The 21,621-nt window shown below is 38.1% G+C and overlaps 1 protein-coding gene across 1 annotated transcript in view; it reads left to right on the top strand.

Moving 5' to 3' along the window:
• LOC127502837 (kinesin-like protein KIF26A) overlaps positions 1–21,621 on the top strand; it is a 65,488-nt gene that overhangs the window by 7,189 nt on the left and 36,678 nt on the right. The window contains exon 3 of the mRNA XM_051876241.1: positions 20,064–20,528. Coding sequence (XP_051732201.1) covers positions 20,064–20,528 — 465 coding nt within the window. The remainder of the gene's footprint in view (positions 1–20,063; positions 20,529–21,621) is intronic.

Consider the following 21,621-nt stretch of genomic DNA (forward strand, 5'->3'; position numbering starts at 1 on the left):
CTAAAATGCCAGAGTAAATAACTTAAGGCTCCCAGCATATTGTGCTTTTACATTTACTGATAAAATCACCCAAGAACATTTCCCTAGCTGTGAGCTTTGGATGACACAGCAAGCGTCTGACTGCCCTCCTGTGTTCAACGCTAGTATGAACAAAGGATCATCCAGCTCTGACAATATTTACTGAAGGTACTGAGAGGACTACTTACCGAGCAGTGCATTATAGGTAAAAAAAAAAAAGATGATTACTGCAATCAGCCTGGATCGTCCGAAGGAAAATCACCTCACCGTAAATTCACTGGGAAAATCTCAGAAGAGGTGGTCTCACTGGAGGGGGTGAAGCAATCTCAAAGAAATAAACTGGGATGGAATGATGTGCTGGTCCATGTGATGAAAATTTAAACCTGTACATGTCCCTGCTGCCTCAGCAGTGAGTCTGCCAGGCATGACCGCAGTTTATTGGGGAAAGCAAGTGGGGTATTTTCCCAAGGGGATTATAGCTTCCTTTTTTTTACAGGCCTGAACCTATACCTGTACTCTATAAGATTATTCTTGCAGTCATCTTGTCCTTGGCTTGCTAGCAGGTGACCTTTTGGCACAGCAAGTGCTCTTTTTAGTTTTCCAACTGCAGTACATAGTGGAGGGTAAAACACTAAAGCTGAAGCTGTTTCTGAGGATCACAGTCTTTCCTTTCACTCAAAATGAATGCTCAACAGCTTCAAAAATCATCTGAGTGCTCGATGTAATCTGCCATGCAGTCAAATCTTATCTACATCACAGAAGCGGTTCATTATTTAGGCCCATTTCCTTCCTGTTATTTCTCCTTCCAAAATCTGGACATGGAAAAGGTGTGATTTACTCTAGTGAATAGGTAATCTTCAGAACGTTTGTGGCCAGATGACATATCATCACCGTGCTCGTCTCTGTCACTCTCCCCCTTCCATCCTGTGCTGATTATGTCATGCCCTGAGGGGTCACAGCTTGTCCATCACCGATCAATCCATCACACTGATGGGATGTGGTTGTCATAGCAATGTGTTTAAAGGATGGAATAAGAATCACAAGGCTTTCTTGCATTTGCTAATGCTTAGTCATCCACCATCCATCCTTGTCTGTCTGCCTGCCTGTGCGTCCACCTAGTGAATGCACAAAAATATTTTTCTTTTATAGCATCTAAAGCAGCTCATTGATTGTGTATTCATCAAAATGTGTGTGTGTGTGTGTGTGTATCAAAGTAAAAGCTGTTTCAGTTTTGAGCAAATGGTTATACAGTACTGTTCAAAAGTTTGTGGTCTGTAAAAATGTTTTAATGCTCACCAAGGCTGCATTTATTTGATCAAAAATACAGTAAAAACAGTGACATTGTGAAATATTATTACCATTAAAATAACTGTTTTCTATTTTAATATATTTTAAAATTTAATTTATTCTGGTGACGAACAATTTCAGCAGCCATTATCCAGTCTTTAGTGTCACATGATCTTTCAGAAATCATTCTGATTACATTTGAATAGAAAGTTCAAAAGAACTGTATTCATCAATGCAAATCTGCAAAAATTATATAATGTAAAACTATAATATAAAACTAACAATGTCATGCCACTGACTTGAGGTTCTGTGATAATTTTATCACTTTTCATAAATCATACAGAACAAAATAAAACAAATAAATGTTAATGGCCTTAACAAAAAAAGTGTGTCAAATATATTATTGATAACCCCAATATTTACAGATACTATAATACAGACTCTTTTTTAACATTGCATGTCCATTAATCACATTAATGAAATGTTAGCATGTTTGGCCACCATGGCACTTTTGTATGCTTATCTGGCCACCATAGAGTTTTGTCTCCGGTGAGTCCAAACTAATGAGAGTGACCTTTGATTCTCTCTGGAGTCACAGAGGCAGGGTGAGTCGTTCTGCAGGTAAAGAGCTGCTACACTCCTGCAGCTGAGTGCAGACCTCAGATCAATGCTGCATTCGCATTAATCACTCCAGAGTGCTCGTTCACGGCTAACACATGATGACTGAAGAATGTGTGAGTGGGAACATGTGTAAAGAGTGGGTTATAAACCACCCAGGCTATGGAACAGAGCCAGAAGCTAATCAGGGTATTGCACTACATTCGGAAACCCTACAAACCAGCACCTGTGTGCGAGAGACTCCAAACGAGAGGAGCTGCATGTTAAAAGATCCCCAGTTTTCCACCAACAGTTGTCATTCCACCCCACAAGACAAAAATATCACATAATCAGCACATCTGGCAGTAAGTGATAGTGTGCAGGCCCAGATGAAATCTGCAGACTTCTGATTTTCTGAACTGATTGTTGGAAATTGTGGTATTCTGCGGAATTGATTTAAACATGACAAAATATTCTAAAAAATACTACAACAATACAATAATAATACCATTTTTTGACAGCTGAAAACATAATCAAATTAGCCAAAATATGGATTAAACCTAACCCAAATGGCATGGAATATTTAGAGATTTTTGAATATTTAGAGATTTTTTTTCTATTAAAATCTGCTTTGCATAATTCTGTGGGTGCAGATTCAGTGTGTACCTGATAATCAAAAAACAAAACAAAAAAAAGAAAACAGTGAAGATGCAGTCTCACTAGGCTTTGAAAATGCTAAATAATTTTGGACAACACAAATATTGGCAGAATAACAGCAGCAGGATATGACGTCAGGCTCTAATGCAGTGATTCTCAACCAGAGGGCCTTAGCAAACTTCAAAGTGGGCCTCAAGATGCCATAAAATAATTTAAAATAAGGCATTAAAATAGGCTTTCACTAATAACTAACTATTTGTAATGATGGGTCAACAGAATGGGGATCCATTTGCAGCTTTTATTAAGGTAAGTACAAATGCAGACAGGGCAGAGGCAAATACGTGAACAGGGGCAGGCAATGGTCGAGGCAGACAGCAAGCAAACACAGTCCAGTAAACAGGCAGAGATCAGGGCAGGCGGCAAACAAACACAGTCCAGTAAACAGGCAGAGATCAGGGCAGGCGGCAGAGAATCACAGAGGGTAAACAGTCCAAACGGCAACAGAATAACAATCCACAGAAAACCGCTCAGAAATGATCACCGGGGCAAATCAAGACTTCGCAAAGTGTGTGTGCGTGAGTGTGGCTTAAATAGTGTGAGTGTGACGTGGTGCAGGTGTGTGCACAATCACTCCCAGGAATGAGGGCCAATGGGAAACGTAGTCCGAATGGTGGAAAGTCAATATTCAGGTGACGGCTCCCTCCGGTGGTGTGGAGGAGGCGCGGGAGCCACATTTGTGACACTATTAACTTTTGCCTCAATAAACTCCTAATCACTGCTTATTAATAGTTAGTAAGGTGGTTGTTAATTTTAGGTATTGGGTAGGATTAGGGATGGGCAGCGGCTATTTGCACTAGATGCTATTTACACTAGGTGAAAATAGCAATAGATTCTATTTACACCATGTAAAAGTATCAGTTCTTGCAATAAGAGTAAATAATAATTAGATGCTGTCTATACTTTATATTGGCAGATACTATTTGCACCTCAGTATTTTTGTACATTAACAGGATGCGATAATATCATAGAGTGTAAATGATTATATTTATTAAAATTATTAAATGGATGCTGCCTTATTGGGAGAATAAAAACCATCCCTACACCTTCCCCTAACCCTACCCAATAAAAACTTTTATTATTATTAAACACTCGTTCGCAGTTTATTTCCACTTTTAGAATATTTTATTTTTATTGAGAATAAATGCGAGCTCAGCAAAAACCGGCTTCGAACTTGCGTCGATCGCGTTAAAATCCAGGTCTGCGTGCCTTACTCGCGACTGCTGCACCACTGAAGACATTAAATTCCGTGTCTTTTTAAAAATTTGAGTGGCCCAACCAGACATTGGTGGGCGGAGCTAGTGTGCATAGCATTTGCCAACAAGGGATGCTGTTTGCACTTAGTGTAAATAGACACTCCGTTAAGGGATGTAGAATATGGTCATTCAGAGTAGGCATTTATATGTGCTTTATAAGGACTAATAAACAGCCAGTAACCTAGTGATATACAAACCCGATTCCAAAAAAGTTGGGACACTGTACAAATTGTGAATAAAAAAGGAATGCAATGATGTGGAAGTTTCAAATTTCAATATTTTATTCAGAATACAACATAGATGACATATCAAATGTTTAAACTGAGAAAATTTATCATTTTAAGGGAAAAATAAGTTGATTTTAAATTTCATGTGTGGCATCCCCTCTTCTTTTTATAACAGTCTGCAAACGTCTGGGGACTGAGGAGACAAGTTGCTCAAGTTTAGGACTAGGAATGTTGTCCCATTCTTGTCTAATACAGGCTTCTAGTTGCTCAACTGTCTTAGGTCTTCTTTGTCGCATCTTCCTCTTTATGATGCGCCAAATGTTTTCTATGGGTGAAAGATCTGGACTGCAGGCTGGCCATTTCAGTAACCGGATCCTTCTTCTACGCAGCCATGATGTTGTAATTGATGCAGTATGTGGTCTGGCATTGTCATGTTGGAAAATGCAAGGTCTTCCCTGAAAGAGACGACGTCTGGATGGGAGCATATGTTGTTCTAGAACTTGGATATACCTTTCAGCATTGATGGTGCCTTTCCAGATGTGTAAACTGCCCATGCCACACGCCCAGGCTTCTGAACTGAGCGCTGATAACAACTTGGGTTGTCCTTGTCCTCTTTAGTCCGGATGACATGGCATCCCAGTTTTCCAAAAAGAACTTCAAATTTTGAGTCGTCTGACCACAGAACAGTTTTCCACTTTGCCACAGTCCATTTTAAATGAGCCTTGGCCCAGAGAAAATGCCTGCACTTCTGGATCATGTTTAGATATGGCTTCTTTTTTGACCTATAGAGTTTTAGCTGGCAACGGCGAATGGCACGGTGGATTGTGTTCACCGACAATGTTTTCTGGAAGTATTCCTGAGCCCATGTTGTGATTTCCATTACAGTAGCATTCCTGTATGTGATGCAGTGCCGTCTAAGGGCCCGAAGATCACGGGCATCCAGTATGGTTTTCTGGCCTTGACCCTTACGCACAGAGATTGTTCCAGATTCTCTGAATCTTTGGATGATATTATGCACTGTAGATGATGATAACTTCAAACTCTTTGCAATTTTTCTCTGAGAAACTCCTTTCTGATATTGCTCCACTATTTTTCGCCGCAGCATTGGGGGAATTGGTGATCCTCTGCCCATCTTGACTTGCCACTCTGAGAGGCTCTTTTTATACCCAATCATGTTGCCAATTGACCTAATAAGTTGCAAATTGGTCCTCCAGCTGTTCCTTATATGTACATTTAACTTTTCCGGCCTCTTATTGCTACCTGTCCCAACTTTTTTGGAATGTGTAGCTCTCATGAAATCCAAAATGAGCCAATATTTGGCATGACATTTCAAAATGTCTCAATTTCAACATTTGATATGTTATCTATATTCTATTGTGAATAAAATATAAGTTTATGAGATTTGTAAATTATTGCATTCCTTTTTTATTCACAATTTGTACAGTGTCCCAACTTTTTTGGAATCGGGTTTGTACATGCTAATAATATTGAGAATTGGACCCTTTGTTGCCAAAAATATTTTTAAAATCCTAAATCATAAAAAAACAAACAAACAAACAAAAAAACGAAGTTAAAGTCATGGCACTTTGAAGTTTGTATTCTTTATATTAAGTCATATAGGAGGTCAATCTGTGATGTTTAGATCCTCTATTAATCAAACATTTTTTTGCTATATGAATTTCCAGGTCAGAGTTCCAGTCGTATGCGTATAATGTAACTGAATGGAGCAGGAAGTCTAGTGTGATCACACCGTGAGAAAAAGAGAAAGTCCAATGGTTGAAAGAGACCAGAAAGAATCATTGCTAAGAAGATGTGAACAAAACGGGGGCGAATCCAACTTAAGACAGACAGTTGAAGGAAGAGATATAGGTTTTGTCACTGCATCCTTTAGAGTCTGTCATTAACCTGAGGCAATAGGGGTCTGACAGTGCGGTGGGCCGGATCAGCTCAAGTATATGGGACAGGTAAGCTGATAGAAGCACACTGAAATAGATTGAATAACAGGCTAAGTGAGCTGTGAAACAGATCAATGCAGTGGTTTGGTAGCCGTAATTCAGTTCTGTCCTTGAGCCTGCACCTCAATCAACTTTCATCGTCTGGCACTGAGATAAGTGCATCATATAAGTCACATTGAAAGCCCAAGTCACACAAAAAAGGAAAAAGGGCTTCTCTTCATTGACAAATATCGTAAAATCTTAGCACAAAGCATGAAGTAGCTTAGACACTTTATCCTTTCACAGTGTTGCAGTGTAACTTCAGTGTTAAAGCACCCCCAAGAGAATGCTTCCGTACCGTACAGCCACAGTTTTATGCACCGGTTTGCCCAAAGAGGCCCCATACGCCTTGTCAAAGCAGAAATATTTAAGTTCTCGCTGGCTTTATAACCCTCACCACACTCATTTTCAAAAGCCACCGGAGCAATAAAGCTGCAGGGTTACGGCTCTCTTCTCATGAGCTCTGGATGCCAGTGCTGTAGCAGAGCAGGGATACAAGCTGTCCAGTGAAGCAGACACAGGACAAGTCATTACAAGTTTCCTGGTGTTATTTTGGCTACTTTGAACTCTTGATTACCGCTTTGGGTGTGTTAACTCGTCTTTGATTAAGTCGCTTCCATCAGTCGGTTGTCCTTGTTGTCACTTCATGCAACCAGGTTGTCTACGTCTTACTTTCAACTGCCTTATCTCCTTTCAGCCACAGCCTGCCTGGCGGTCACACTTTCAGATTAGTTGTCATTAGTGATGGCTCTGAGATTGGAATGGGAGATTTTGGTGTTTTGGTATAGCAGCTGTGTTAAGGAGATAGCTGTATTCTCGCACCTGAGACTGAGTTTAAGCTTATAGTACAAAGTCAGAATGTCATCAAAAGGAAGATGTCTGGAATAATTAAAAAGTTTCACAGACTTCATAGTACTTTTCTGTTCGAGGAGAAAGTCATGCATTGAAAATTTGGTGTATTGATTTCCAGATTGATATCTTGTATATGTGCACACACTATTTTTTAGTGTTAAAAAACACACAAAGGCTGAAAAACTGACTCGTAGCCACTGTATTTTAACTATGAAGTCAAATACAATGCCATTCCACGCCCGTAAGACCTTCGCTCATCTTTGAAACACAAATTAAGATATTTTTGATGAAACCCGAGAGGTATATGACTCGTTCATAGCAATATAATCCCCACTTTCAAGGTCCAGAAAGGTCGTTTAAAAAGTCGACGTGACTGCAGTGGTTCAACCTTAATTTTATGAAGTGACGAGAATACTTTTTGTGCGCAAAAACAAAACAAAAATAACAACTTTATTCAACAATATCTTCTCTTCTGTGTCATTCTCGTATGCTGTTTTCATTCAGCGCTTCCAGGTTCTATATTAGAACGGTGGCTCGGTATTGGCTGACGCTGTTCACATGAGCAGCAGGACGCATGCGTGTGATGCTGACCGACGTAGAACCTGGAAGCGCTGAATGTAAACAACGTATGAGAATGACACCGAAGAGAATATATTGTTGAATAAAGTTTGTTTAAATAATTTTGGGCTCACTGTAAACATTCCAAAACAGTTATGATTAGCTTCACTGTACAATCAGACATGCAAAGAAATTTACAGTGATCTCTAAGATAATTAGCTCATGAAACAATATTAGTGGTGTGTTATGGGCTGTTAACCCAGATAACTTTGAGATCCCGTAGTTATAAACAAAGTGTTTGCTCTGTAGTTATCAGCATTTTTGATACCCCATTTTTTTCAACCCCACCCCCTGCTCTTTTTATTAGACAAAACTAGGAGTCTTAAACATTTTAATAACCCACAATTCATTTTGTGATTAGAAATTCCAAGAACTGTATGTTCTTAAAAGTTATTGAAGTGGAAAAAAAACAGTGATTTCATTTTTCACTTTGATTGTGTGCATCTTAATTGTTTTTAGAATATTAATTATGTTATATTACTTTAATATTAATGTTTCTGACGTCACAAACTACCTTGTAACCAATCACGTCAACGTGCCGGCGGGCTTTAGCATGTTATTAACTGACCACGCAAGGGAGTCTCAAAAGAAGGTTATCCGGATATATTTTTCTGTTGATATGAAAAATCTGGTAGGTTTAGCAATATGGCGGGTGTATGATGCATATTACAATGTTATGATGAACTATATGCCTTTCTCCACTGACGTTCTGAGTTATTTAAAGTGTTTCTAAGGATACCGATTGTTAGAAGGCAGCTGTCTGACTCGTAAATGTAAACATAGTTTGTGTAACATTAGCAACACATTATTAGCTGTTTGATAATGTAGTCAAGAAAAACACTAATCATATTAATTACCGTTATGTGTCCTATGTTGTAAAAAGTGATACTGTGCAGCGTTTACCTTAGTAAGTTGACCGAGTGGATCTCATCTGAGCTTTTGCGAGTGAGTGGAGGCGGAGCTAATTTACATATTCATTGATCTGTGTATATTAAATGAGGCAAGGGTGTAGAGTTACATTCAAGCTATTTTAAGGCATTACGAGTTTTTTTACACAGGAAAAAAATAGTTTAAATATGTAATTTTGGTGATCAAAGATGAGTTTTAAGGGATAAAATTATTGACTACAGGGGGACTTTAAATCATTTTAAATGGATAGTTCACCCAAAAATGAAAATTCTGTCATCATTTACTCACCCTCAAGTTGTTCCAAACCTGTATAAATTTCTTTGTTCCGTTGAACACAAAAGAAGATATTTTGAAGAATGTGGGAAACTGAACAGTTTTGGGACACCATTGACTTCCATAGTATTTTTTTCCTACTATGGAAGTCAATGGTGCCCCAAAACGGCCTGGTTACAAACTTTCTTCAAAGTATCTTCCTTTGTGTTCAACAGAACAAAGACATTTATACAGAATTGGAACAACTTGAGGGTGAGTAAATGATGACAGAATTTTCATTTTTGGGTGAACTATCCCTTTAAGTCATTCTGTGGCCCCCTTGGATTTTACTGAGGCCCCCTAGTGGGCCTCGTTCCCCTGGTTGAGAACCACTAGTCTAATTGCTTCTCTAATGTTGAGGTCAGTTCCACTTCCTGTGGTCAAGTATTATGCCACTTATCTTTTACTGCACCTGCAAGAATCTTTTAATGTATGAATTTAGCTTGCAGCTTGTCAGTTTTATTTGACTGTGCCTAGTGTGACATTTGCCTGCAGCATATAAAATAACTGAATGCTTGAAGTTTATTATCTCATTGACATTTCTAAACAGCTTTCTCTAAACTGCAGTTTTATAGGTGGTCTGCTGCATTATTGTTAATGTAGCAGAGATGTGCGTAAAGTAGTTTCTCATACTTATACTTGGTGATAAGAAGTTAATGTTCTTGAAGATACATTTGAATGTGCGTCTGGCAGAATGCATACTGATCATGTGAGAGCCATAAAGAGGAAACTCAGCTGGCGGTCTGATGAAAAACAGAGGCAACGTGTGAGAGGAAACAACAGCAGAGCTTTAAAAAGGAAAAAATATTTAGCCATAACTGTTTTCTTTAAAAGGAGGTGCCATCACTGTCCATTCCCTGTAAAAACAGGAAACTACAGGCGGACACAGGGAGGAGTGGAATCGTTCATTTGATCTCTGTTGACTGGGGGCCTGGCATGTTCAGCTTTGACCTTCTTGGCTCAAAAACAAGTTCATAAAAGACGAAACCTGTGGTGAGGTACCTAAAATAGGAACTTTGACTGCCTTGTTGACATGGAACATTGAATAGTATCTCCTGCTGTTGTGGAATACCCTTAGGTTATCCATGCTCCTCATTTTTTGGAATGGCCCAGAGCAGATATGGATTTGAATGCTCGCTCTCTATGTGTCAGACCGATATGTGTCTGTTGTGATAATATTCCAGAAGAAAAACAGATTTTTATTTTTTAACAAACTTGCTAGTGTCTTTTTTTTCAACACTGTGAGGCATGACCTGAGTTGATAGCTGTTTGCAAACAGAGCATTCATGTGAATACAGCAAAAGAAAAAAATGGTGTTTCTGCTTTAGCTCATTTTGACTATTCCTATCTGTAGGCCACGTACACACTGCAGCTAAATTCGGTTGTCAGTTCACCTTTTAGTGCTTAATCGCGTTCTGTACACGCACAGTTCAGTAAAATACGGGAGTGACAACCGCATTCTACAACCAAATTAACTCCCGAAAAATACAGGTAGTGACAACCGTATTTACAGAAATTCTATGCAGTGTGTACAGAACCGAACTGAACAACTAGTCGTTAATGACGTTTTTTAACCTTCATTGGAGATGTGACTCTCTTCTGTATGTGCGGTGAATCACAGGCTAAGCACGAGCCTTTTCTCATTCGAGTTGCCAGATCTTGCTAGAAAAATCAGCGAACAAGAATAAGCCCATAATAAACCTAAATAAATCCAAATGCTTTATGCTGAAAATAAGACCAAAATATCGCGATTCATGTCTGCTCACTTTAATAACTCAATAAACCCGTTCGCTTTATGAGGCGAGCTTAAACAACAAGCCCAAAAACGCTTATAATGAGTGATCATGGCAACACACAAAGAGTGCTCTGTGTGAAACAGGCTGTACACGCATAAACAAAACACGACGCCTCCGTCGACTGTGTTAGTGTGTTTAGTTAAATTGCTGAAAATAATGAGTGTTTTATCACTGTAATATTACATTGGTCACAATAACGGATGCCAGTAAGTCGCTATGGTTTCCAGGCTGTCAGTCATTGCATTTTCGAGAACGAGTCGTGTTCCGTACCGATAATTTAGGGGATTCACTCCCGCATTTAAATGTGATTGTCACTCCTGAAACTTACAGTGTGTACGTGGCCTGTAAGTACTGTATTTCCAATGGAGACTGATAAATATATCAAAACTATACTAAAACTTGGACATCACAACTAAAGCTAAATTGCTTGATTACGCAGAATATATATGTTCGGCACATGATTGAGCACTTTGACAAAATTAAATTTGACCATGAGCCACTTATCTTCAGTGGCAGAAGTGCCTATAGAACTGAACAGAAGAACTAAATATAGAAGTCTGGAGAAGATTTTCTGTAAAGGAATGTAGATTAAGCAACTTGTTGATGAAAAAATATCCATCAAAGAGTTACAATATTATGATTGACTAATGCAAAGTCATTTCCCAATCATCTTTGTGACTATACAGATATATCATCATTCTAGCATGTGAAAGTAATAAATTCTAAGAGAACATTGCAGACAGTATATTCTGACAGTCAAATATCATTCAGTGTGCTCTGTGTGTCTTTAAGCGTTTCACTTAAGAGGAAGCCAGGTCAACAATATCTTTTTAGCCATCTTTTTGACCAAAAGCACACTTAAAACTACTGCTGATAAATTCCCACTTTAATCTCTGTAAGGTTTCAAAGTGCAGTTATCTTCTCATCCCTATAATAACATTTTCTACACATAAAACTCAGCTGCTCTTGTTTCTAGCAGATACAAATAGTTCAAAACAGGCATATGGGAGTAGGATAATATTTATGTTCAAAGTATGAAATTATTTCAGCACCATCTGAAAAATTCATTTATTCCATTCATTTATTATGACTCATTCTGCTGAATGATTGTATTAATCATCTGGCTAATTGGCTTGGCTGATATGCATCAGTGGGACACTAATGATTCTTATGAGAGTGCTACATTTTTCAATAAGGGATGACATACTTGCTCCATAATCACTGCTGGAAGGATTGTGTGTAATGTTAATTAAGCCCTCTAAAGTCTCTTTATTTGACCACAGAGCATAACCAGGGTGAAACAAATCTTTCTATTTAAATTTCGGTTTGTTTGAAACAATCAAAGTAGCACCAATGGCTCTAAAACACAGCTTTTAGATTTGATTTGGCAGCTCTTACCTAATCTTTATGATTTTCTTACATTCTCATTTTACCTGTGTGTATATCCACCAGCACATTATGCAATAACCTACACGGAGGCAGCATTCCTTTGAATGCATCAGTGATGTATGTGTGTGTCATCTCAGTTACGTAACATTCTCATTACATTGACAGGAACTCGGCTTTGATACGGATGACTTGGATTGCAAGAGAAACCCAGGATAAACAAGTCTTTGCTAAGTCACTGTGGTGGAAGAGTGGCTGTTTTTTTTATTCCTGCTTCATCCCTCTATCCTCCTTTACAGAACTAAATCCCCACTCTGGTATTCTGTCACATACATCGTTTGACAATATCTGTGGGCTGTATGACGAACTTTTCTCGAAACAAAGTTGCAGGCATGTTATTCCCATTCCTTGCCGCACAAGTAATTTATGAACACTGCAGTAATTTTCTTAATATTGTCAGGAAAACATTTGTGAGTGACAATATTATACTAATTAAGAAAAATCTTTGGCATAAATTCTACCCACCAGGGAGACTATAATTGCAACCAATTACTCAAGTAGCATGCTGTAATTTGTCTATCTGCTATAACCTGTTTATTTACAAATCTCTATGAAATTAGTCTTCTAAATGTAAATTAGACAAACAAGGTTGGTGAAAATGTTTTGGGAGTCATAAAAAAAAGGGTATTTCTATAGACGGTCACTTAAATGTACTGTATAATATAGGCCCACCCACATGTAATCAAATGCTGTCATCATCTCTGCGCTTGCTCATGTTAATGGGAGCTTATTGGGAGAGATGTTATCCTAATGTGGCATAATTGCTCTATTAAGTGCCATCATTACAATTTCTCCCTGCATCTCATAGTCAATTATGCCTTTGCCGTCAACGCCATTATCTTTGGTATCATTGGTGCCGTATGACCAATCAGAGACTGATGGCTGACTGGGAAGGAAGTTTTTAAATGCTTTCACTGTCAAAGAGACAAACTGTACTCTGAAGACATAAGCAGAATAAGCCTTAATGAGAATCTGCATTAGATTTCGTGAGGGATCCTGGAATTTATAGAAGTTACAGCAAGACAGTACCAGAGCTGAAGAACAGTAGGAAAGCATTTGACATTATGACATTCAGTCAGGAATGGCCTATGAGTCTGTGGACCACCAGTTTCAAGTTGCCATGAAATGAAAGTTGCGAGTCTTGCGACAGATCTTTTACTCTGTATTGTGATGTACATCCGAGTAAATTTAGGATGGGGGCTTGGTTCTATGCATTGGTTTTTGATTGGATCTTGAAATGTGGGTGCTGCACTCAAGTGGAAGCAGATAAATGCAAGTTTTCAGGGGTGGGGTTTAAAAGGACTAGATAAATAAAGTCCTGCATACATCACCACAGGGAAATCTGTCACTTTCACAAGAAGGTCCAGTTATAATTTTTTGATTAAACATTACGCCACAAAGTAAGCAAATTTTATGTGTTTTTTTTTATGCTGTGGAATCCAGTGCAAAATACTTGAGTTCCCAGCAACGCACAAGGGCAGGGCTCATTTAATTACGTCTACACAACAAATTATGTGATAGGCTACTGGTCGCAGAACACGCAAATTTTACGGTCATAACGTGTAAATTTGTATTGTCGCCAGTGGCGATCTCAGCAAAAATATCACTCCCAAATTAATATTTTTGGTCGCAAATGCGACTGTTTTAGGCACAGTCTGGAGCCCTGCAAGTGCCTGAATAAATTATGCAGCTCACTGTGTTATTGTTTTAATGTTTTCTTTATTTTTTTACTCATACCGTTAATGTGATATTGTGATCTAAGTACGTTAAGCGTAAGTTTACACTACTCACTTGGGAAGAGAAGTATGAAAGCTTGTTTCCGCCACTGATTAAAAAATGAAAGGTCATTTCGACTTTTTATCTTACAATTCATTCTTTTTTCTCGCAAATGCAAGTTTACATCTCGCAATTCTGACTTTTTTTCTCAGAATTGCAAGATATAAACTTGCAATAGAGTGGTGAATGTATGACGTCAGAACCCGGAAGTCTAATTTGTCACTGGTTCCTTCGAGATTTTCCTATGGGGTTTTGAATTGAACCCCCATATTTTTTTAATAAAATAAAGCCTGTAGTAAACATAACTTGACGATACTTTGATGTTTTGTTCTACAACGTACACTGCACACACTCACACCCCAGCTTATGTAGTTAAAACGTACATTTTCAAAAATGAACATAAATGCTTCATAATGTGCGTTTTTGCTATTAGTGTGTCATGTGTAATTTATGTTGTAGAACAAAATGTCAAATAATAGTCAAGTTATGTTTACCACAGGCTTTATTTTACACATAAATCGCCATAGGAAAATCTCGAAGGAACCAGCAGCGAATTAGACTTCCAGGTTCAAAGTGCAATGGAGGGACAGAAAGCTCTCAGATTTCATTAAAAAGAACTTCATTTGTGTTCCGAAGATGAACGAAAGTCTTAAGGGTTTGGAACAACACAAGGGTGAGTAATTAATGACAGAATTTTCATTTTTGGGTGAACTAATGTTGTGGACAGAATTAATTTGCATTACTAATTAGAGTCTCTTATTTGAAAGTACTTCGTGACACATACATAGTTTTATAATGAGTTTTTTTTTTAATGATGTACACTTCCACTGAAGGATGGAACAGGTTTCATAGGGACGAAATGTACACAGGTGTTTTGATGAGAAGATTGCTGGTAGCATGAATATGCAAAGAGGCGAATACATGAGAGTTGTCTGGGGGGCAGCCCTTGTGTGGATGAGACTGACTTGTAGATGGTAAATTAAGTTGAGACCAAGGAGAGAGGATGCAGTTTTTGAACTCTGTCTGCATTTTATACTTAATTTTACATCAACACTACTAAATTTAGCTGGTTAATCTCCTTACATTTGACACTTTTGGCCTGGATAAACAAAATTGCATCATAGCTGTCAAGTTATTTTTTACTACTTGATATAGTCTCATCAAGTTTCATCATGAATAATAGTATTTGCTCTTTTTATCTTTTGTTATTACTGGTAACGTTTTTGCTGTAATAATCCCATGGTATCCTCTAGTGTCACTGTTGGACAGTTTACTTTAGAAATATTTTTGGTTTAGAAAGTCATTTGATTTCTTAATTTTTCTATTTGTTGTTTTAATTTTTCTACTGTGCATTACTCCCATTTTTCTCCCTTTCCACCTCACACAAAACACCAGACTGAGTTAATGCTGCATTTGTGTGCCATGTTAGCAGAGCCCAATATATTCCCCTCTCAAAATAGACGTTTTAACCAGGCATTTTGTTGAAATCATTTTACATGACATTTTGAATATCGTCTCTTGTCTTTAATGTCTTGGTATCTTATCATTTTGAAGTTTAACATTAGGTATTTTTTGGCATTTCTGAAATAAGCTGCTCATTTCTAGACTTCTGATAGAGGAGGATCCAGTCTCCCCTGACCTCCAGCATACAAAGCACTCCGTCTGTTGCTGTTTATGAGAATAAATTGCAATTGTGTGTGTGAAGTGATTTACAACGCTGCTTTGCCAGTAAGTAGAATTGTCTCTGAGTTCAGTCAGTTGTGGTCTGACTGCATACCAGAAGCCGTGGCTTGAGAGATTATGAGAACCTGTAGTAGTCAAGAGACAGGACGAGTCAAGTTTTATCAGCCATTATTATTGGATTACTGAAGGAAAAATCGCAGGTAATTAAAAACTTTGTATATATATATATATATTGTGATTATTCAAAAAAAAAAAAGAAAAAAAAAGAAAAGGTAAACAAGGATTGGATTCAGGCTAAAAGTATAAAAAAGTATATTGTGTTGTTTATATTTTTGTCTGTTTTGCTGAAGCTGTAAAATTTACCGCAGGGTTCTGTTGAGAAGCTGCAATATGTTTTTTTTTGTTGTTGAGACTGTGGCTGTTTCCCAAAGATTAAGAATGCTGGAGACCACAAGACACATCCAAATCCAATTTATCTAGCATAGATGTATCATTCACTGCCTACTATATGGTATTCCACAATTCTGTGTGTGTGACTTGGCAGTTGGTCAAAAAACAGGGTCTGACCCAGCTGTTGAATGGATTACATTTATGGATGTCTTTAACTGCATCACCTCAATGCTTTTTAGGTGACTTTTGCATGATGAGCGTCACATTTTTAAGACAACTATTAAGATATGAATTTTTGGGATTCAGAATTCTGATTGATTGAGCCCTTTTCAGAGCTGCTGTAAAATGCAGATAAAAACAAACCTGTAAGCACATGTTGTGTATGAATGCGGAAAGTTTCTTAGCAGAAGAATCTTCTCAAACTTCCTGCATTCTGTCATTCCAGTCACTTGTATGTGCCCTCTTCTTGTGTTCTGTCATGCACACTGGATTTCTCCCAACCTTTGTGACAGTCCTTACTTATTCCTTGCCTGCCTTTCTTCTATTTCCTGTTCCTTTCCTCTTTTTCCCTCAGTACCTCCATCATCTGTCTGTTACCTAACAGAACAGAAAATTGCAATTCACCAGCAATTTTCTCCTCTGTGGAGCATGGATGAAGTCTTCGAAGGAAGGCCTCAGTTCTCTCTTAGCCTCATATCTAGCACTGCATAATAGTCGACAGCCTCCGTGATCCTATCTTTTATTTAACTGAATGTCAGTATGTCACACTCCTCTTTGTTTAAGCTACGCCTTTATTTATTTATTTTTGTGAACAGGGAAGGTAGTCCATCACCAGTAATGCCTACCAGCTAGTATTTCAGATTTATCACAGGTGCAGTTGTAGATCTTACATTTCTCATCCATTTCACTCTTTCCATTGTGCCTTATAAGGTTTGAAAAGAAAGTCACTGTTGGTGGATGGTAGGGGTGGGGGAAATAATCTATACAACATAATATAGTGATATTTTGTGTAGCAATATTTGATTGATACACAGACACCAATTATTGATTTTTTTCAGGGCCTGAATTTTGCTTGGGGTTGCGAGTGTTGTGCATAATTTTAGCGGGAAATAATAATAATAATTTATTTGAAATATTTCTTTCAGACTGTAATTTCACAAACAGCTTGAGTAAATCTTCGCTACTGCATTTCTCTCTCTCTTTCTCTCTTAGAGCTGTGTGTAAAGGAGGCTCATTCTCGCTGTTACATACTGTTATATACAGTTGGTGATCCCGGTTATAAATGAATGCAAACTTTTTTTACGTTATTGTGTAGGCTATTACACAACAAAAATAACCCTATAGCGCCATCTAGCGTCCAATTTTTATGCTGTATCTGTTAATGGAAAATTTGTCTTCCTAAAACAATAATATAAATATGATTTATTAGTTTTCATATCTGAAAAGAAGCGTAAAATGTGCTGCCCGCAAATGGTGTCTACTTTGACCCGCCCTAAAACACTGTGTAGTTGTAGCTGAGGCCTGGAAGAGTTTGGTTTATGTTTTCGACATGTCGAGAAGATGCTGTTTTCAATGCTGCAAATCCACTTTACGTGCATTTCAAAAAGATGAGGACTCAAGCTGGAATTGTAATGGAAAAAATGACGCCATCATTCATAATATCACTGTGTATCAAGCACTGAGGAAGCCTTTGGAGTTGAAATTCAGATATGGTAATAGGCGTTTCGTTTCTGTAAACAGTAGACCAATCACAAGACTGACCAATCAGAGCAGGCTCGCAGAAAGGAGGGGTTTAAAGGGACTGAATCTTTGAACAAACCATTTTCACACTCTTTTGAGAAATGAGTCTGTGCAACGTTTGTTATTAGAAAATTAAAGTGTTTTTTGACCTTGGATGCATGTAAACTTATTATAGGATATAATTAGGAACCTTTAAAATAGCACTTTAAAAAATACCTCTGAAATATGATAAAGGAAAATATTGAAGTAGGACGTGATGGATATGAAAAATGTGAAATGAACAGACTGAGGACTTTATGTTATTTGATAAAAATATGTATTGACAAAGATTTACTTTGTGGAAATTTGCAGTTGAAAAAGGTAATAAATTCCAATACATGCAATACATGTTATTGCGATACTCAGCATCAGGGCCATGGGGTATCTGGGGCCCCAGGTTGTTGCTGTAGGCCCTCGTCAATTGAAATTGCATTCCTGGTCCCCCTGTGTTGATATTGCGGGGAAATTGCAATAATGTCATATCGTGGCTTAAGAATTGTTAAAACAACCCATTGTGGGGCCTCTGGTAATTCTTACCCCTAGTGAATGGGTACAAATCTTTAATGTTGTTGTCATCATAAAGTGTGCCTGCTCACCCTCACCCTTTTGTCCCATCTATCAGAATGCAGTGGCCCCCGTGAGCACATGTGGGGTGGGGCTCAGAGGGCACGGGCTCATAGTAAGGCATTGACTCGTGAATAACCACTGCGTGTTTGCCTAGGAGGACACCAGAAGCCACAGACACAATAAAGGATGCAGACAGCAGCCTGGCTTTAAATGTCTATACAAAGGAAGGCCCTCTCCAATAGCACTGTGGTGTGACTAGCACTTAACAAGTGCAGCTTGTGTCTGTTGAGTGGGTGGATAGACTCACTAACACACGCCATGTTGTGCTTGCATTCGTGTCATCTGGTCATTTTGCATTCTGCAGCTGTCATTTTGCATTTTTACGATTCACAGTGTTTAAATGTACACACATAAAGGCTTCTGAGGACACATGTTGGCTGAACTGCTCCAAAACCCTTTAATGACTAGATTCTTCATGTTTCTAATAGAGATGCAGAGCACATTAAAACCTTTAACACAAACATCCAAAATGTCAGTAGAACGATTTAAATATTTGCATGTTTTGCATTTTATTTTATTTTTTTTTAATTAAATTTTATATTAGATTAATGCATTTCAGTGAATTTACTGTTACTGCAATTTATTATTGTTTATTTTTTCTTACTATTCATATTATATTCATTTTATTTTAACATATTTGTCAGATTTGAACTATTCTATTCAGTCCCAACTAATTCACTTTCATTCAGTATAATTTTCTGTACTCACAGTCATGATCATAATATTATCATTTTTCTGGACTAGGCTTAGTACTTCCTTGTAAAGATGTTAGTCGATTCTGTTAAAGGAATAAATGTAAAGTCTCATGCCCACAGGCAGCTCTAACAGGTTGGAGGGGCTGCCTGCATGCCGACTGAAGCAGATTGCAGGCATCTGACATGCCAATGTCGTATGGTTTCCCCCCATAGTGAATAAACCTGCTGTAGAAGTCCTCCAGTTCCAGACAAAAGCATTCAATCATGGTATAGTGTTGTGCTGAGGTCGGGGCTTTGTCCCCTGACCTCCATTTCACTCCCGCAAAATATACACTTAGGGTGCTGGCAGCATAAGCTTATTATTACAATCCTTAAATCAAGCTACACACAATGTTGTATGGATTTTATGGTTTTTAAAAGGAGCAGCTGTTAGAAGTGACATTTATTTGACAAAGTTCACCAGAAGTTTACCTTAATTTATATACCTTCATCTAAATATTCTTTTTAGTGGCCACAAAAAGTATTTGGGCAACTTTAAACCAACTGGCTATGGTTCATAGTTCATAGTTTTCATTTTATTTTTGGTTTAAGTTTTAGTAATTTTGTTATGAGCTTTTGTAGTTTTTATTAGATTTTCATATATTTATGTTTAAATATATCTATTTAGCTATATTTTTATTTCATTTTTAGTTTTAATTATAAATAAAATCACTAGACAGACAGCTGTTTATATTATTGTTGCTGCTTTTGTTTTTCGTATCTCTAGATATGACATCAGTATTGTATGTTTTTTTTTGCTCATGAAACATTTACATAGTTCAGAGATTGTTACATGATTGTTATCGTAGTATATGTTATCATGTGGGCTTTGTTGCTGCCACTGGTTCTTATTTGAAAGCTTTTACAGCATCATACTGTATTGCGTATGGTTAACAAGCTAATCAACTATAAATTAAGCCCAGCTTTTGCTTTGTGAATAGAGAATATTAATGCACAAGCTCAGAAAATACAATCAGCATGAACAAAACCAAGATGTTTTCAGCAGCTGTGCTGTAATAACTTGTCACGTTGCTGAATTTCCCTGCAGGACCCGAGCTTTGCAGCGTTCCTCCTTGACAAGCTCCAGACTCTGGAATGGCCTCTTCGGGGCTGGGGATCCCAGAGCAGCTGTGAAGTGTGCGGAACCCCCCATCACCACCTGAGGCGCCAGGCACTGCGCTCTGCCCTGGGGCTGGCGTTCGAGGACATGCCTGACCTGCAGCCCGGACCCCTTTCTGGCCTGCTGCCACCATGTGTGGCATCCCACAGTGTCATCTCACCCCATGCTTCCTGGGAATGGCCCACACATAATAGTCAAAACCTCACCAGACATCCTTGTGGTTCGATATCTAGGGAGAAACCGCAGGGAATGGGCTGGAATCAAGACGGAGCAGCGAGAGTGGGTGGCAAACGAACCTGTTTGGCCACTGTCACACCACTTCCTCTACATGCGCAACACTACCTGGAGGGAGTGTGGCGTGTGACAAGCACATCTGAACATCTTCGGTCATTGGTAAGAGTAGCTATTGCATGAGTAGTTCTAGAGCTATGTTGTTATTCATAACTCATATTTTACTTTTGAGGCTAAAAACTATTTACTGAAAAAGTGCTGGTTCCACCTCTTTATGATCAGGAGTGTAGAAATAATCTGAAAAGTGGAGGGGGACAATTTTGAAACCAATGAACTACACTCATGAATATTAATTATGTGGCATCAATAATGTAATTAATATTCAATAAGCCCTCTAGTCCTGTCTGATTTGCTGAAAAACATAGTTCAGCCATGAAAATCTAACCGAACGCTGATTGGTTCTTTCAACGCCGTGGCACCAGCCAATCAGAAGTACTTCTAAATCCACGTTACCATATATAGCTTTCGATCGGCATGTTGTGTGATTATGAAAGCTTCTGTTGTCCCTCCTTCTCCCCAGAGCCACCTGTAGAGATCTGCTTTTCCATTTCCTGTAGAGATTCATTTTCTTGCAGCAGCCTGTCCTTTTGTTTGTTATTTTTACTAAGCTGAACTTTTTTTTTTTTCTTTTCAAAAATACTGTGAAAACAGTAATATTGTGAAATTATATATTTTAAAATGTAATTTAATCCTGTAATGGCAAAACAAACATTTTCAGCAGTCTTCAGTGTCACATGATCCTTCAGAAATCATTCTAATATGCTGATTTGGTGCTCAAAATCACTTATTGTGTTAATATTAATATTGACCACATTTGTGCTGCTTAATATTTTTGTGGAAATTGATATTTTTTACTTCCCAAAATTTGTTAAAATGTTCAGTGTCAAGGTGAGCAAAATTAACTGAACAATCTGTAACTCCTGTAAGAAATTTACTGAGATCGTCTCTGGTGGTCATTGTGTCCATTTCTACTCCAAGGCCACTGTGGGGACTGTTTTTGAGCACATCATGGTTGCATTGCAAATATACAAGTCTTTGTGATTATGGCCTAGTGATTTGGTTTATGGTTTTACCTTGAGCAGAGTATTAGCTTATATAAAGGAGTCCCTCATCGCAGGGTTTATGTGACTATATTTATGCCATTATGGAGCTCATGTACAGTTCAGGGCCGAGGATCAGGCTGTTAAGACAGTAC

This window comes from Ctenopharyngodon idella, chromosome 20 (genome assembly GCF_019924925.1).
Source record: "Ctenopharyngodon idella isolate HZGC_01 chromosome 20, HZGC01, whole genome shotgun sequence".
Taxonomy (NCBI): Eukaryota; Metazoa; Chordata; class Actinopteri; order Cypriniformes; family Xenocyprididae; genus Ctenopharyngodon; species Ctenopharyngodon idella.